Here is a 12,946-nt window from a genome sequence, read left to right as displayed (position 1 = left end):
AAGACCAGGCTGGGAAGCAACTGGGCTCCTGATTCAGTAACTGGCAAAGCGCGCGGGCTCCCCTGCTGCCGGGCCCGTGCCCAGGCCAGAGACATTCCCCAGGCCCCCGATAGGGCGGGCGCTGGCTCCCTTGGGCCGGGGGCTCGCCTCTCTCCCCCAGGATACCCCGACTCTGCCCTCCCCTCACCACGCATGGGAAGACGAGAGGTGGAGGGCGTCAAGCGGCTGAACCTCAGGAAGGAAGAGAGAAAGCCTTTCAACTATTAAATCTGTTTAGTAAAGACAATTTTGCTCATACAAAACGACAAGAGTTCACAACAGTCTGAGAGCTGGGCGCCGTCAGAAGCGGGGAGGCGCTGCGGGCAATCGGAGCCCTGCCCTCGCACCCGAGAAGGCCCCGGGCACCCCCAGCCCTGCCCGAGGGAGATGAGAGCTGAAGCATCACCGCCCCTTGCCCCAGGGACCGCGGTGCAGGGGCCCTCCCCACAGTGCTCAGGTTAACACGGGGCCTCCCCACCCCACACTGGCCTGGACACGTCGCTGAGTTGTTTGGGGCGAGGGGCGAGGGAGCGGCTGGTGAGGGAGCGGCGGGTGGGAGAGGGGCAGAGTCGGGACATCTTTGGTGCAAAGCCTCCCCCACCCGCCCGCTGGGCCGCGCCATGGACACTTGCAGAGGCCACGGGGGGTGCCATGCTCGCCCCCAAGGGACTGCGGACCGCCACCCCGGAGCCCAGGAGGCACTGGGAAGCCAGGCTCACCCACGTGGGCTGAGGGCGGGCCTGCTGCAGACGTGAGAGAACACCAGCAGGGTAAGAACGGCAGGAGGGGGCGCAGAGGCCTGACTCGACAGCTCGGCGCCTTGGCGGAGGGTTCCAAGCGGGGCTCCGGTCTTCCTGGCGCTGCGCCAGTGCTCCACGCGCCCTTGACTGCGCGGGGAGCGGCCCACACAGGCGGGGCGGGCGGCCTGGCGCAGCGCCAGACAGGCTCCCAGGCACTTGGGCAGGCCCAGCACGGGCAGGGTGGGCCTGGGCAGGGGAGACGGTTCCGAGTGAGGCAGGGGCCCCGCACACGCACACGCACACGCACACACACTCACACTCACTCCTATCCGTCTGGCACACCGGGGACATCCAAGGGCTCAGCAGAGCCTCCGGGCCCCAGGCCCCACGGTCTGCAGCTCCTGGCAGGCCTCAGCCAGTGGGAACCTGGGGCTGTAGCGGGGAGGTCAGGGGGCCAGCGGCGCAACGCAGGACGCCCCTCAAGAGGGTTCCACAGACACCCTAGGACACACCCCAAACCCTTGCAGTCTCCAGACAGGACGGGGCTTGGGGGACACGGGCGGGAGTGAGGGCAAGAACAATAAAAGAAGGTTCGTAAAAATTCTAAGTCAAATTACTGATAAAATTGCCAAATGAGCACAGGGTCGAGGGCACGGTGCTCCCTCTCCCCGGGGCCCCAGCCTCCCGGGCGCCCCCTCTCAGGCAGGTGGCCGGAACCGAAGGCAGAAACGCAGCCTCTGAAGAGGTCCTGGCCCCTCGCGGCCGAGGAGGAGGGGAAGCGGGAGGAGGCGGCTCTGGGTCTCTCTGTTTAAAAAATCCAGCCGCGTCGATAGTTATTGCTTGTCCTCCAGCGGAGCGGCAGGCCCAGCTCAGTGAGCGAGGGCTGCGGCTTCCAGGGCCCGCGCTTTCTTCCGCCTCTTCAGAAGGAGAGGGTTGGATGCATCTTCAATCTTTTTTATCTTGATCTGCTCGTAGTCGACCCGCATCGTGGCCAAGGCACTGGTCATCTCCTCCTGGGGGTGGCGACCGGGAGAGACATCAGAGACCACAGACGGAGCAAGGCGAGGATGGGGTGACGTGCAGGAGCGAAGACAGAGGGCAAGCCAGCCGGAGAGCCCAGGGCCGGCTCAGCAGAGCCCCCCTAGGGCCCAGAGCCCCCCCAGCGAGCCTGGGGGAGCAAAGAGGACCGACTAGGAGCCAGGAGACCTGGTCTCACATCTGCTCCAGCCAGTCATTAGCTGGGCGATTGTGAACAGGGCACGCCCCCCAATCCCAGCCCCGCCCAGGCCTCAGTTTCCTCCTCTGCAAAGTGAGGAGACTGCAGAGGACCTTTCAGAGGCAGAGTGTAACTGCTGGCAGGAAACGGCCACAGCCAACTTTAGACTGACACAGAAGCCTCTGCCCACAGCCAGGTTGGGAAAGCGGCTCAGAGTCGCTGTGGTACCAGATGACACGGGGTGAGAGGATGCAGAACCAGCCGCCTCCCTGAGCACCACTGAGCCCCCCGGCCAGGCACCCCCTCACCTTGACGTCCTCCCACCTCTCCTTGTCCTCCTTCAGGACCCGGCTGGTGTGCAGTGGGGTTTGAGGGACCTTCGTCGATTGCTGGGGGCAGAGAAAAGGGTCCGGGTAAAGACCTGGAGCGGGGCGGGGCCCGCAGGGACCGGCCCGGTGGACCCAGGCGCCTCCAGCCCGCCGGGCTCACCATGATCCAGGGGTGGTTCATGAACTCGGTGATGGCCATCCGCTGGGTGGGCTCGGTCTTCAGCAGGTTCCGGATGAGCATCTTCACTGCAGGGGGAAAGCAGGGTGCTCACAGGGCCCAGAGACAGCTCAGGGGCTACCCACCCCTCCTGCTCCTTCCCAGTTTTCAGGGAGAAGCCAGACTTACAGGGGGCATGGACATAGACCACTCAAGATGCTTGGCCCTGAGGACCATTACAGACAGCTCCCACCACCGGATGGCCCCGCACGTCCCAAGCCCTGGCCCTACTGGGCCCTTCACACAGAGCAGGTGTGGGCTGGATGAAGACCTACAGCCACATCGCTGATAGGAGATCATCCCTACACCCACACACCCACACACCACAGACACACACACACACACACACCACAGACACACACACACACACACCACAGACACACACACACACACACAGACACACACACACACACCCCAGACACAGACACACAGGCAGGACATACCCAGCAGGTGCGGGCTCGGTGAAGACCCACAGCCACGTCACTGATGGGAGATCACACAGACAGACAGACACACACACAGACACACACACATACAGACAGACACACACATACAGACACACACACGCACACGCGCTCTTTACCTTCCTCTGAAACTTCTGACCATTCTGGGTTGGGGAATTCATACTGGCCCATTCGGATGCGACTCTTCATGCCCGGAGAGATGGCAAGGCCATGGTTGGAATAGAAGGGGGGGTACCCACACAGCCTGAGCCGAGAGGAAGCAGGAAGAGAAGAACAGAGCTGATGTTATTTAGGTCCCACACCAGGACTTCTTGCAAAGTTCACAGAGAAACTGAGACTCACTGATTCAGGTACAAAGTCAGGGACAGGGCCCAGGAATCCAACATACCGAGTATCTAAACCACACATCTTCCTGCCCATTAGCCAATTCGTAGCAATGAGCTGTCAGAGACCACTCAGCACTGAGAAGAGACACACAGGACCCCCAGGGCACCCCCATCCAGAAGGGGACACTAACCATGGCCTCTTCCTCTCACCCCAGAGGCAGAGGCTTCGGCCTGCGCCTGCCCAGCCCGCGCCTGCCCAGCCCGCGCCCCAAGCCCCGCCCCACACTCACAGGATGTACATGATGACGCCCAAGGACCACATGTCGCAGGACTTGTCGTACTTCTCCGGGCCCAGCACCTCTGGAGCTGCAAACAAAGACGAAGGCAGTGGGCCTGGGCCTCGGAACACCAGGATCCACCCCGGCCCTCTGTGGGTGGTGTGCCCACCCGACCCTTCAGCCCATCACGACGGGACTGCAGCTAGGCCCGGAAGGGGGCAGCCGTAGCCCAGGCCCAGGGCTGGGTAAAGGAGACCCGAAGACCCTCCTCAGGGGGGAGCCCGGGGCCAGAATCTCAAGATAAAGCAAGTCTTGAACTACAAGAGCCTTTTAGACTGCCTTTTGGTTTGACAAACCCATCGTGAGAGTTTCCTCTGTGCAGTCGGCTGGGGGCCCCGGACCAGAGGCACATCCCTGACCCCCCTGGGGGTCTGACGGGAACAAGAGCTCTTCTCAGTGAAAGCGCACATGGGCACAAACTTCCACCCATAACCCCACACACATAACTTCCCATACCACTTCAGGCCCAGCGAGACCTGCTAAGCCTACTTCAGGTCAGGTCACATCAGAACCGGGCTACAAAGGGCCGGCAGACACAATTCTTCTGGGCCCTGGGGCCCTGAGACCAGCAAGAGGAGGCTGTGGGAGAAGCTCCAGGCAAAGACGGGCTCCCAGGGTTTCTCCAGACTTACCCACATAGTATGGTGTGTAACAAGGAGTGGTCAGAGAGTTGTGACTGGTGGTTTCCTTGGCAAAGCCAAAATCAGTGAGTTTGAGAATGGCATTGGGCCTTTTGGAGGTGTATAAGAGGTTCTCGGGCTAGAGAGAGAGAGAGAGACAAGGAGCATCTCTGCTGAACCTGTGAGCGGCCATCAGAAACCCGCAGGGGAATGATTCCTCCCTTCCTTCCCGCCCTCATTCAGCAACCGTCTGTCCGGCCCCTATGATCCATACACCATCGGGACCCTCAGCCCCTGCCTCCCCAGATATCACAGCAGGCGTGGGAGTAAGACACTGATGCAGAGACAGAGTGAGCACCACAGGGACACAGACCAAAGGTGGGGCTGTGGCGGGTAACTGAGGAGCACGGCCTCAGAAGGCTTCCCGGCCGGGAGGGGGATTTGCCCAAAGGACAGGGCCTGTGGGGCAGAGAGGCGCTCTGCCCACTCTGCGGCAGGTGCCAGGCTGCAGGGACGCAGGACAAGCCTGGGGACCCTTCCGAGGGCGACCGTGGCCCTGACCCCTACGGCCTCCGGGCCCCCTGGGTTGGGGGCTGGGTGGGCAGTAAAAACAGCTGGTACCTTGACATCCCGATGGGCGATGTTGATTGAGTGCAAATACTGGATGGCCTCGCCGATGCTCTTCATGATCTCTGAAGCCTCTGCAGAGGAGACGGGAGCAGGGAGACAGAAGCCAAGTCACAAGATGCGTCCTTAGGTTTGAAAAGCTGAGGCAAGAGCCCTCCCGGGAAGCCTAAGGCCCCTGACGCCCCCACCCACCCCGGAAGGCGAGGTGCAGGAGGGGGCAGAGCCCCAGCAGCAGGTGGGCAGCGGGCCTGAGCACCTCCCTGGGAGCAGGCCCCTGGAGCCCCGCTGCCCCGCCGCCCAGCTGGGCCCGCGACAGACCCTTTCTACCTCTTTCCGTGAAGGCTTGGTCTCCTCGGTCCTGGATTCGACTGAACAGTTCTCCGCCATCCAAACTGAAACAAAGCCACAGTTAGACCGAGGCCGTGACATTGCACTAGCGCGCAAGCCACTACCCTCCAAGAAGAACGAGGCGCTTGCATGTTGAGTTTCAGCGCCCCCAGCCGGCAGTCCTGGGAAGGAAAGGGGACCGGGCGGGGAGCAGGGTCGGGCTGCTCACCACTCCATGACGATCAGCAGGCACTTCCGCCCCGCGTACAGGTTCTCGTAGACGTCCACGATGCGCACGATGTGCGGGCACTGCGAGGCGCGCCAGTGCAGCTCCACCTCGCGGCGGGCCTTGGGGCAGTCCTGCAGCATCTGCAAGCCAGACCTCCTGAGGGAGCGCGGGGGCTGCCCCGCCGTCACCTCCCCTGACCCGGCCCGTGTGCCCGCCCGCCCCCACCGGCACGCCGCCGAACCCTGCCCCCCCATCTGCACCCCGCCCGCCCCAGCCCATCGACGCCCCACCCTGCCATCCACCCCCCAACCCCGGTCCACCCAACCCCCGCCCCGGCCCATCAAGTCCCCTGCCCCGGTCCATCAATGGCCCCTGCCCCTGTCCATCAAGTCCCCTGCCCCAGCCCATCGACGCCCCACCATGCCATCCACCCCCCAACCCTCGCCCCGGCCCATCAAGTCCCCTGCCCCGGCCCATCAAGTCCCCTGCCCTGGTCCATCAACGGCCCCTGCCCCGGCCCATCAACGGCCCCTGCCCCGGTCCATCAACGGCCCACCCTGCCATCCACCCCCCAACCCTGGTCCACCCAACCCCCGCCCCGGTCCATCAACGGCCCCTGCCCCGGTCCATCAACGGCCCCTGCCCCGGCCCATCAACGGCCCCTGCCCCGGTCCATCAACGGCCCACCCTGCCATCCACCCCCCAACCCTGGTCCACCCAACCCTCGCCCCGGCCCATCAAGTCCCCTGCCCCGGTCCATCAACGGCCCCTGCCCCGGCCCATCAAGTCCCCTGCCCCGGTCCATCAACGGCCCCTGCCCCGGCCCATCAAGTCCCCTGCCCCGGCCCATCAACGGCCCCTGCCCCGGCCCATCAACGGCCCCTGCCCCGGTCCATCAATGGCCCCTGCCCCTGTCCATCAAGTCCCCTGCCCCAGCCCATCGACGCCCCACCATGCCATCCACCCCCCAACCCTCGCCCCGGCCCATCAAGTCCCCTGCCCCGGCCCATCAACGGCCCCTGCCCCGGCCCATCAAGTCCCCTGCCCCGGCCCATCAACGGCCCCTGCCCCGGCCCATCAAGTCCCCCGCCCCGGCCCATCAAGTCCCCCGCCCCGGTCCATCAACGGCCCCTGCCCCGGCCCATCAAGTCCCCCGCCCCGGCCCATCAACGGCCCCTGCCCCGGCCCATCAAGTCCCCTGCCCCGGTCCATCAATGGCCCCTGCCCCTGTCCATCAAGTCCCCTGCCCCAGCCCATCGACGCTCCACCATGCCATCCACCCCCCAACCCTCGCCCCGGCCCATCAAGTCCCCTGCCCCGGCCCATCAACGGCCCCTGCCCCGGCCCATCAAGTCCCCTGCCCCGGCCCATCAACGGCCCCTGCCCCGGCCCATCAAGTCCCCCGCCCCGGCCCATCAACGGCCCCCGCCCCGGCCCATCAAGTCCCCCGCCCCGGCCCATCAAGTCCCCCGCCCCGGCCCATCAAGTCCCCCGCCCCGGCCCATCAAGTCCCCCGCCCCTGCCCATCAAGTCCCCCGCCCGGCCCATCAAGTCCCCCGCCCCGGCCCATCAAGTCCCCCCGCCCCCGGCCCATCAAGTCCCCCGCCCCGGTCCATCAACGGCCCCTGCCCCGGCCCATCAAGTCCCCCGCCCCGGCCCATCAAGTCCCCCGCCCCGGTCCATCAACGGCCCCTGCCCCGGCCCATCAACGGCCCCTGCCCCGGTCCATCAATGGCCCCTGCCCCTGTCCATCAAGTCCCCTGCCCCAGCCCATCGACGCCCCACCATGCCATCCACCCCCCAACCCTCGCCCCGGCCCATCAAGTCCCCTGCCCCGGCCCATCAACGGCCCCTGCCCCGGCCCATCAAGTCCCCTGCCCCGGCCCATCAACGGCCCCTGCCCCGGCCCATCAAGTCCCCCGCCCCGGCCCATCAAGTCCCCCGCCCCGGTCCATCAACGGCCCCTGCCCCGGCCCATCAAGTCCCCCGCCCCGGCCCATCAACGGCCCCTGCCCCGGCCCATCAAGTCCCCTGCCCCGGTCCATCAATGGCCCCTGCCCCTGTCCATCAAGTCCCCTGCCCAGCCCATCGACGCTCCACCATGCCATCCACCCCCCAACCCTCGCCCCGGCCCATCAAGTCCCCTGCCCCGGCCCATCAACGGCCCCTGCCCCGGCCCATCAAGTCCCCTGCCCCGGCCCATCAACGGCCCCTGCCCCGGCCCATCAAGTCCCCCGCCCCGGCCCATCAACGGCCCCCGCCCCGGCCCATCAAGTCCCCCGCCCCGGCCCATCAAGTCCCCCGCCCCGGCCCATCAAGTCCCCCGCCCCGGCCCATCAAGTCCCCCGCCCCTGCCCATCAAGTCCCCCGCCCCGGCCCATCAAGTCCCCCGCCCCGGCCCATCAAGTCCCCCGCCCCGGCCCATCAACGGCCCCCGCCCCGGCCCATCACGGCCCCCGCCCCGGCCCATCACGGCCCCCGCCCCGGCCCATCACGGCCCCCGCCCCGGCCCAGCAAGTCCCCCGCCCCGGCCCAGCAAGTCCCCCGCCCCGGCCCATCACGGCCCCCGCCCCGGCCCATCAAGTCCCCCGCCCCGGCCCATCAAGTCCCCTGCCCCGGCCCATCACGGCCCCCGCCCCGGCCCAGCACCCGCCCTCTTGTCACAGCCCTGCACCCCCTCCCAAGCCTGACTTGGGGCCCTGCAGCTCTCTTTTCTGCTCTAAAAGAAACTTCAGGATGACCCCTTGTGAGGTCTCCACAGCTAACCGGAGACCACCCTTGACCACGTAGGGAAAGAAGGTTGGTCCTCTCCCCAGCTAAAGGCATGAAGTCTACTCCAAAAGGCAGGCAGGGCTGAGCACTGGGAGGCAGAGAGTACAGGATGCCTGGGTGGGAAGAAAGACTGACGAAAATCCAGATAATCGCAGAAAGGGGCCTAGAGAGGGGAGCCTCCAGATCTGTCGGGAAAGGAAGCTCTAAGATCCCTAAACCCAGCACACCAAATCCACAGCCATATCCTTTCAACAGCAAACAGCCTCAGGAGCCAGCCAGTGTGATCTAACTCCTGGTTCTTAATAGATCCCCAACCTGGAGCAAGTCACTTAACATGAGCCTTGTTCCCAACCCCTCTTCTTTCAGGGACCAGACGGCCAAGGTATTAGAGGAGCCTGGCTCCCTTACCTGCGTCCAAGGCCGAGATTTGACTAATCTAAGCCGGTTTCATTAATCCCAAGCTGTTTACTAAGACCCAACACTGGTCAGGTAGCACTCTGCAGGAAGTCTGCAGAGGCCTCTGGAAAGGGGCAGAGAAAGCGGCATGTCTCCTGCGCATGGCACCTGGTGCCAGGACAGTCACTCTGGTACCAGGGGCTACCCTGAGGTGGGGGTGGCACAGCGGAGCACTAAGACACCTGCTGGGAAGCGCACGAGTCTTGGTGAAGAAGATCAGATGGCCAGAGAGGAGCCCGATTACACAGGAAAGGGAAAGGCAAACAGGTACTCCCAACAATAAAGCTAACATTCAGTTATGCTGTGGTCTATGACACGCTGGGCTTTGCCCAACTGTACAACTGCTGCCCGTTTTACAGGCTGAGGAAATTGAGGCTCACAGAAGCAACGTGTCCCAGGCTCATTTCCTGGGGGAAGCCAGGGCTGGAATCCAGGCCATGCGGATTCCGAAGCCTAAACCTTTTCCACGATACCATGCAACTTTTAGAGGAGGGGTGGAAGCCAAGACTTGTTAGTCTCAGATCACCAAATGCAAACTGGTTTCAGAGACACAACCCCCAACAGGTGCCCAGATAATTCAGTCTCCTAGGGAGCAGTCACCATGAGGTCACACTGCCACCTGGTGGCAGTCTAGGGACACTGCACAGATCCTGAGTTTGCTCCCTTCAACTTCATTCATTCAAAAAGGTTATTTTCCCTTCCCACAACCCTATGAAAAGGAGGAAGAGACTCTGGCCAATCTCATTTGAAAGTATTTCAATTCAACAAGCATTTACAGAGCTCCTACTATGGACCACACGTTGTGCTAGATGTGAAAACCAAAAAGTCCCAGTCTGAAAGAGACGGTTGGATGGCATCATTGGACATGAGTTTGAGCAAATTCCGGGAGATGGTGAAGGACAGGGAAGCCTGTTGGGCTGCAGTCCATGAGGTCGCAAAGAGTCAGACACGACTGAGCAACTGAACGGCCTGAAAGAACTCAAACTGGGGGAAGGGGCGTGAGCGAAGGCTGCCACACAGAAAATGCTTATAACCCAGTGAGAAGCTGCTGTGAGACTGCTAAATTCAGAGTTCAAGATAAAGAGTTCTCCGGGCAGCCCCAAAAGAAAGACCTCTGTCGCCCTCTACAGGCACACAGTGCTGAAGCCCAAGCTGTCACAGTCACTCAGAGGCAACAGGAGGTCAAGGATCTGCAGTTAGGAGACACTTGGGCCTGGGTCTGAAATCTGTCCATTTCTGGTTGCACAGCCTTGGAGAGACCGTCACCTTTTGAGCCTGCTCCACATCTGCGAGTCAGGGGTTACAATATCTGCCTCCCTAACTCACAGAGCCACTGCAAGCTTCTAATGAAAGAACCTCTGAGCACACTTTGTTATCAGAAAGGCGCTCACCTCTGCAAGCCATCAGTGTAGCTGCCATAGCACAGGGGCCCTCTCAGTCACCTCTGAGTGAGGCTGGAACACCCTGATATAACCGACAAACCCTGATGTTACAAGTCACCAGCAAGACCGTAGGCTGGGTTTGTGTCTGCAGCCCCATGACCACCGCCTAGAAACCAGCTCTGCTCAAACTTTCCACAGCTGTGCTAAGTGAGCACGCTGCTGCTGCTGCTGCTGCTAAGTCGCTTCAGTCATGTCCGACTCTGTGCGACCCCAGAGACAGCAGCCCACCAGGCTCCTCCGTCCACAGGACTCTCTAGGCAAGAACACTGGAGTGGGTTGCCATTTTCTTCTCTAAGTGAGCACACACCAAGGCCCAAACCCACGTGCACGCCCCCCAGCCCCTCCTAAACTCCGAGTACACATCGCAGGTTCTGCCTGCTCTCTTTACCTCGGACACAGCAACGTGTGGGGCATCAGGCAAGAGAGGACGTGCAGCCTGGGTTGGCACTCCGCCTTCAGACCTGCACACAGTTCACTCCGTGGCTGGCAGAGGAGGTGGGGTGACATAGTATAACGAGCCTGGCTTTGCGAATCGCACACAGTCTGCGTCCCAGTTCTGCGCTTCTCAGCTTGTCAAAACAAGAAAATAGGACAGAGGAGTACTTTCAAATTCTAACAGAAGCAGAGTAAGAATCCCCATGAACACCAGTAACTGACAGCCAGGGTTGTGTCCGACATCCTTGAATGGATATAAAAATCAGCCCACAGTGAAAGCAAGACCTTCGACCCGGTTCCAGGCAGGCTGATGTCATGGGGCAGAGCCGTGAAGAGCCAAAGAGGCTGTGTGGACAGCTGTGGGGCACCGATGCGCCGAGAGGCTGGCAGGAACGTGCTAATCTGGAGGACTGGGCTGAGCAGAGGCCGACAGGGGAGGTGCTGAGCTCTGGCCCGAGGAGCGGCAGGGAGAGAAAGCAGGATTCTGGTGCGCCGCCAGGGGCCACCAGCAGAGGAACGCAATAGGCTTGACCAGGAGCCAAGAGAGTCACATGGAAAGGCTTCCACCTCTTCAGCCTGGACAAGGGCAGGAGAGGCCAAAAGGCCCAAGACCGCAGTCCTGAGGGCCCACAGCTGAGGGAAGAAAGGGTCTTCCCACCAAAAAGCCAGAGGCCCGGAGACAAGGAATGCCTGAGGGGATTATAAAACATTTTAAGCCCATGCTAAGCCTGCAATGGATACTGTGACTTGCCAGGGCCCCCCAGGGTTTGCCTCTGAAATTCCCTTCCCCAGTGGAGAAGGTTAACTGGCACATGTGCTAAACTGCAACTGCAATGCAACAGGTAAGGCCACCTGCCTACAGGTGTGCCAGGAGGCAGGGCCAGACTAGTGCCCGCTGCCTGGGGAGGAACCTCTAGGGTAAAACTCCAATTCAAAGAGATACGTGCATCCCAATAGCAGCACTATTTACAACAGCCGAGACAGGGAAGATGTGGTGCATAAATACACTAGTAATGCCATCTGTAGCAACACGGACGGACACAGAGATTATCACACTAAGCGAAGCAAAGAGAAATTTCATATGACATCATTTATATGTAGAATCGTAAAAAAAATGATACAAATGAACTTACTTACAGAAGAGAAAAAGACTCACAGACAGAAAACAAATTTATGGTTACCAATGGGGAAAGGGGAAGGGGACGGATGACTTAGGAATTTGGGATTAACAGATATACACTACTATATATAAAGCAGACGGTCAACAAGGACCTACTGCATAGCACGGGGAGCTCTACTCAGTATTCTGTGATAAACTATGTGAGAAAAGAATCTAGAAAGCAGTGAATATACATACACATAGCTGAATCCCTGCACTGTACACCTGAAACTCACACAACACTGTAAATCAACTATACTCCAATTCCAAAAATTTTTAAATCCAAAACAAAACACTGTTCCATGCCTCTGTCTTCGCTGGAATCTGGAGGCAAAAAAGGACAGTCTGCCTCATATCCCTCACCAAATGAAACTTCCATCACGGGACCACATAGACGACCCGGGGTGGTGGGGGGGTGTGGGGGTCAGCATTCTACGCCTAGGTGAGCCAGAGAAGTGGAAAGAAACAGAGGCCGGGGTCTGGGCGCTGCTCCCCAGCGAGGCCGATCTGTGGAAGACAGGAAGAACAAGCCCCAGGTCCCCGGGGACCATCCCTCACAGGCTCCAGCACTTGCCAAGCGTGCAAAGTTGGGGAATCCCTTTGTGCCTCAGTTTCCTGATCTACTCATTCAGTCGTTCAGTCGTGTCTGACTCTTTGCGACCCCATGAACCGCAGCACGCCAGGCCTCCCTGTCCATCATCAACTCCCGGAGTTCACCCAAACTCACGTCCACTGAGTCGATGATGCCATCCAGCCGTCTCATTGTTTGTTGTCCCCTTCTCCTCCTGCCCTCAATCTTTCCCAGCATCAGGGTCTTTTCCAATAAGTCAGCTCTTCAGGTCAGGTGGCCAAAGTATTGGAGTTTCAGCTTTAACATCAGTCCTTCCAAGGAACACCCAGGACCGATTCCCTTTAGGAGGGACTGGTTGGATTTCCTTGCAGTCCAAGGGACTCTCAAGAGTCTTCTCCAACACCACAATTCAAAAACATCAATTCTTCAGTGCTCAGCTTTCTTTATGGTCCAACTCTCACATCCATACACGACCACTGGAAAAACCACAGCCTTGACCAGACGGACCTTTGTGGCCAAGTGATGTCTCTGCGATCTAATTCGCTGCCTCGGCTCACCTCCTGAACAGGACGGCGGCAGCGCCCACCTGCGCCAAGTGAGCCAGCGCGCGCACATCGGTGCTGCTGTTGCTGCTCTGCC

At 61.1% G+C, this 12,946-nt stretch overlaps 1 protein-coding gene across 1 annotated transcript in view; it reads right to left on the bottom strand.

Annotated features, from left to right (window-relative positions):
* MAPKAPK2 (mitogen-activated protein kinase-activated protein kinase 2) overlaps positions 255–12,946 on the bottom strand; it is a 52,782-nt gene continuing 40,090 nt past the window's right edge. The window contains exons 3-11 of the mRNA XM_018059930.1: positions 5,473–5,612; positions 5,244–5,308; positions 4,911–4,990; positions 4,302–4,428; positions 3,622–3,697; positions 3,125–3,249; positions 2,485–2,570; positions 2,304–2,384; positions 255–1,792 (exon numbers count right to left, since the gene is read on the bottom strand). Of these exons, the coding sequence (XP_017915419.1) occupies positions 1,649–1,792; positions 2,304–2,384; positions 2,485–2,570; positions 3,125–3,249; positions 3,622–3,697; positions 4,302–4,428; positions 4,911–4,990; positions 5,244–5,308; positions 5,473–5,612 (924 nt within the window). The 3' untranslated portion in view covers positions 255–1,648. The remainder of the gene's footprint in view (positions 1,793–2,303; positions 2,385–2,484; positions 2,571–3,124; positions 3,250–3,621; positions 3,698–4,301; positions 4,429–4,910; positions 4,991–5,243; positions 5,309–5,472; positions 5,613–12,946) is intronic.

The sequence above is a fragment of the Capra hircus genome, chromosome 16, assembly GCF_001704415.2.
Source record: "Capra hircus breed San Clemente chromosome 16, ASM170441v1, whole genome shotgun sequence".
NCBI lineage: Eukaryota > Metazoa > Chordata > Mammalia > Artiodactyla > Bovidae > Capra > Capra hircus.
Note: the sequence above shows the minus strand (reverse complement) of the source record. Positions and strands in the feature narration are given on the sequence as shown.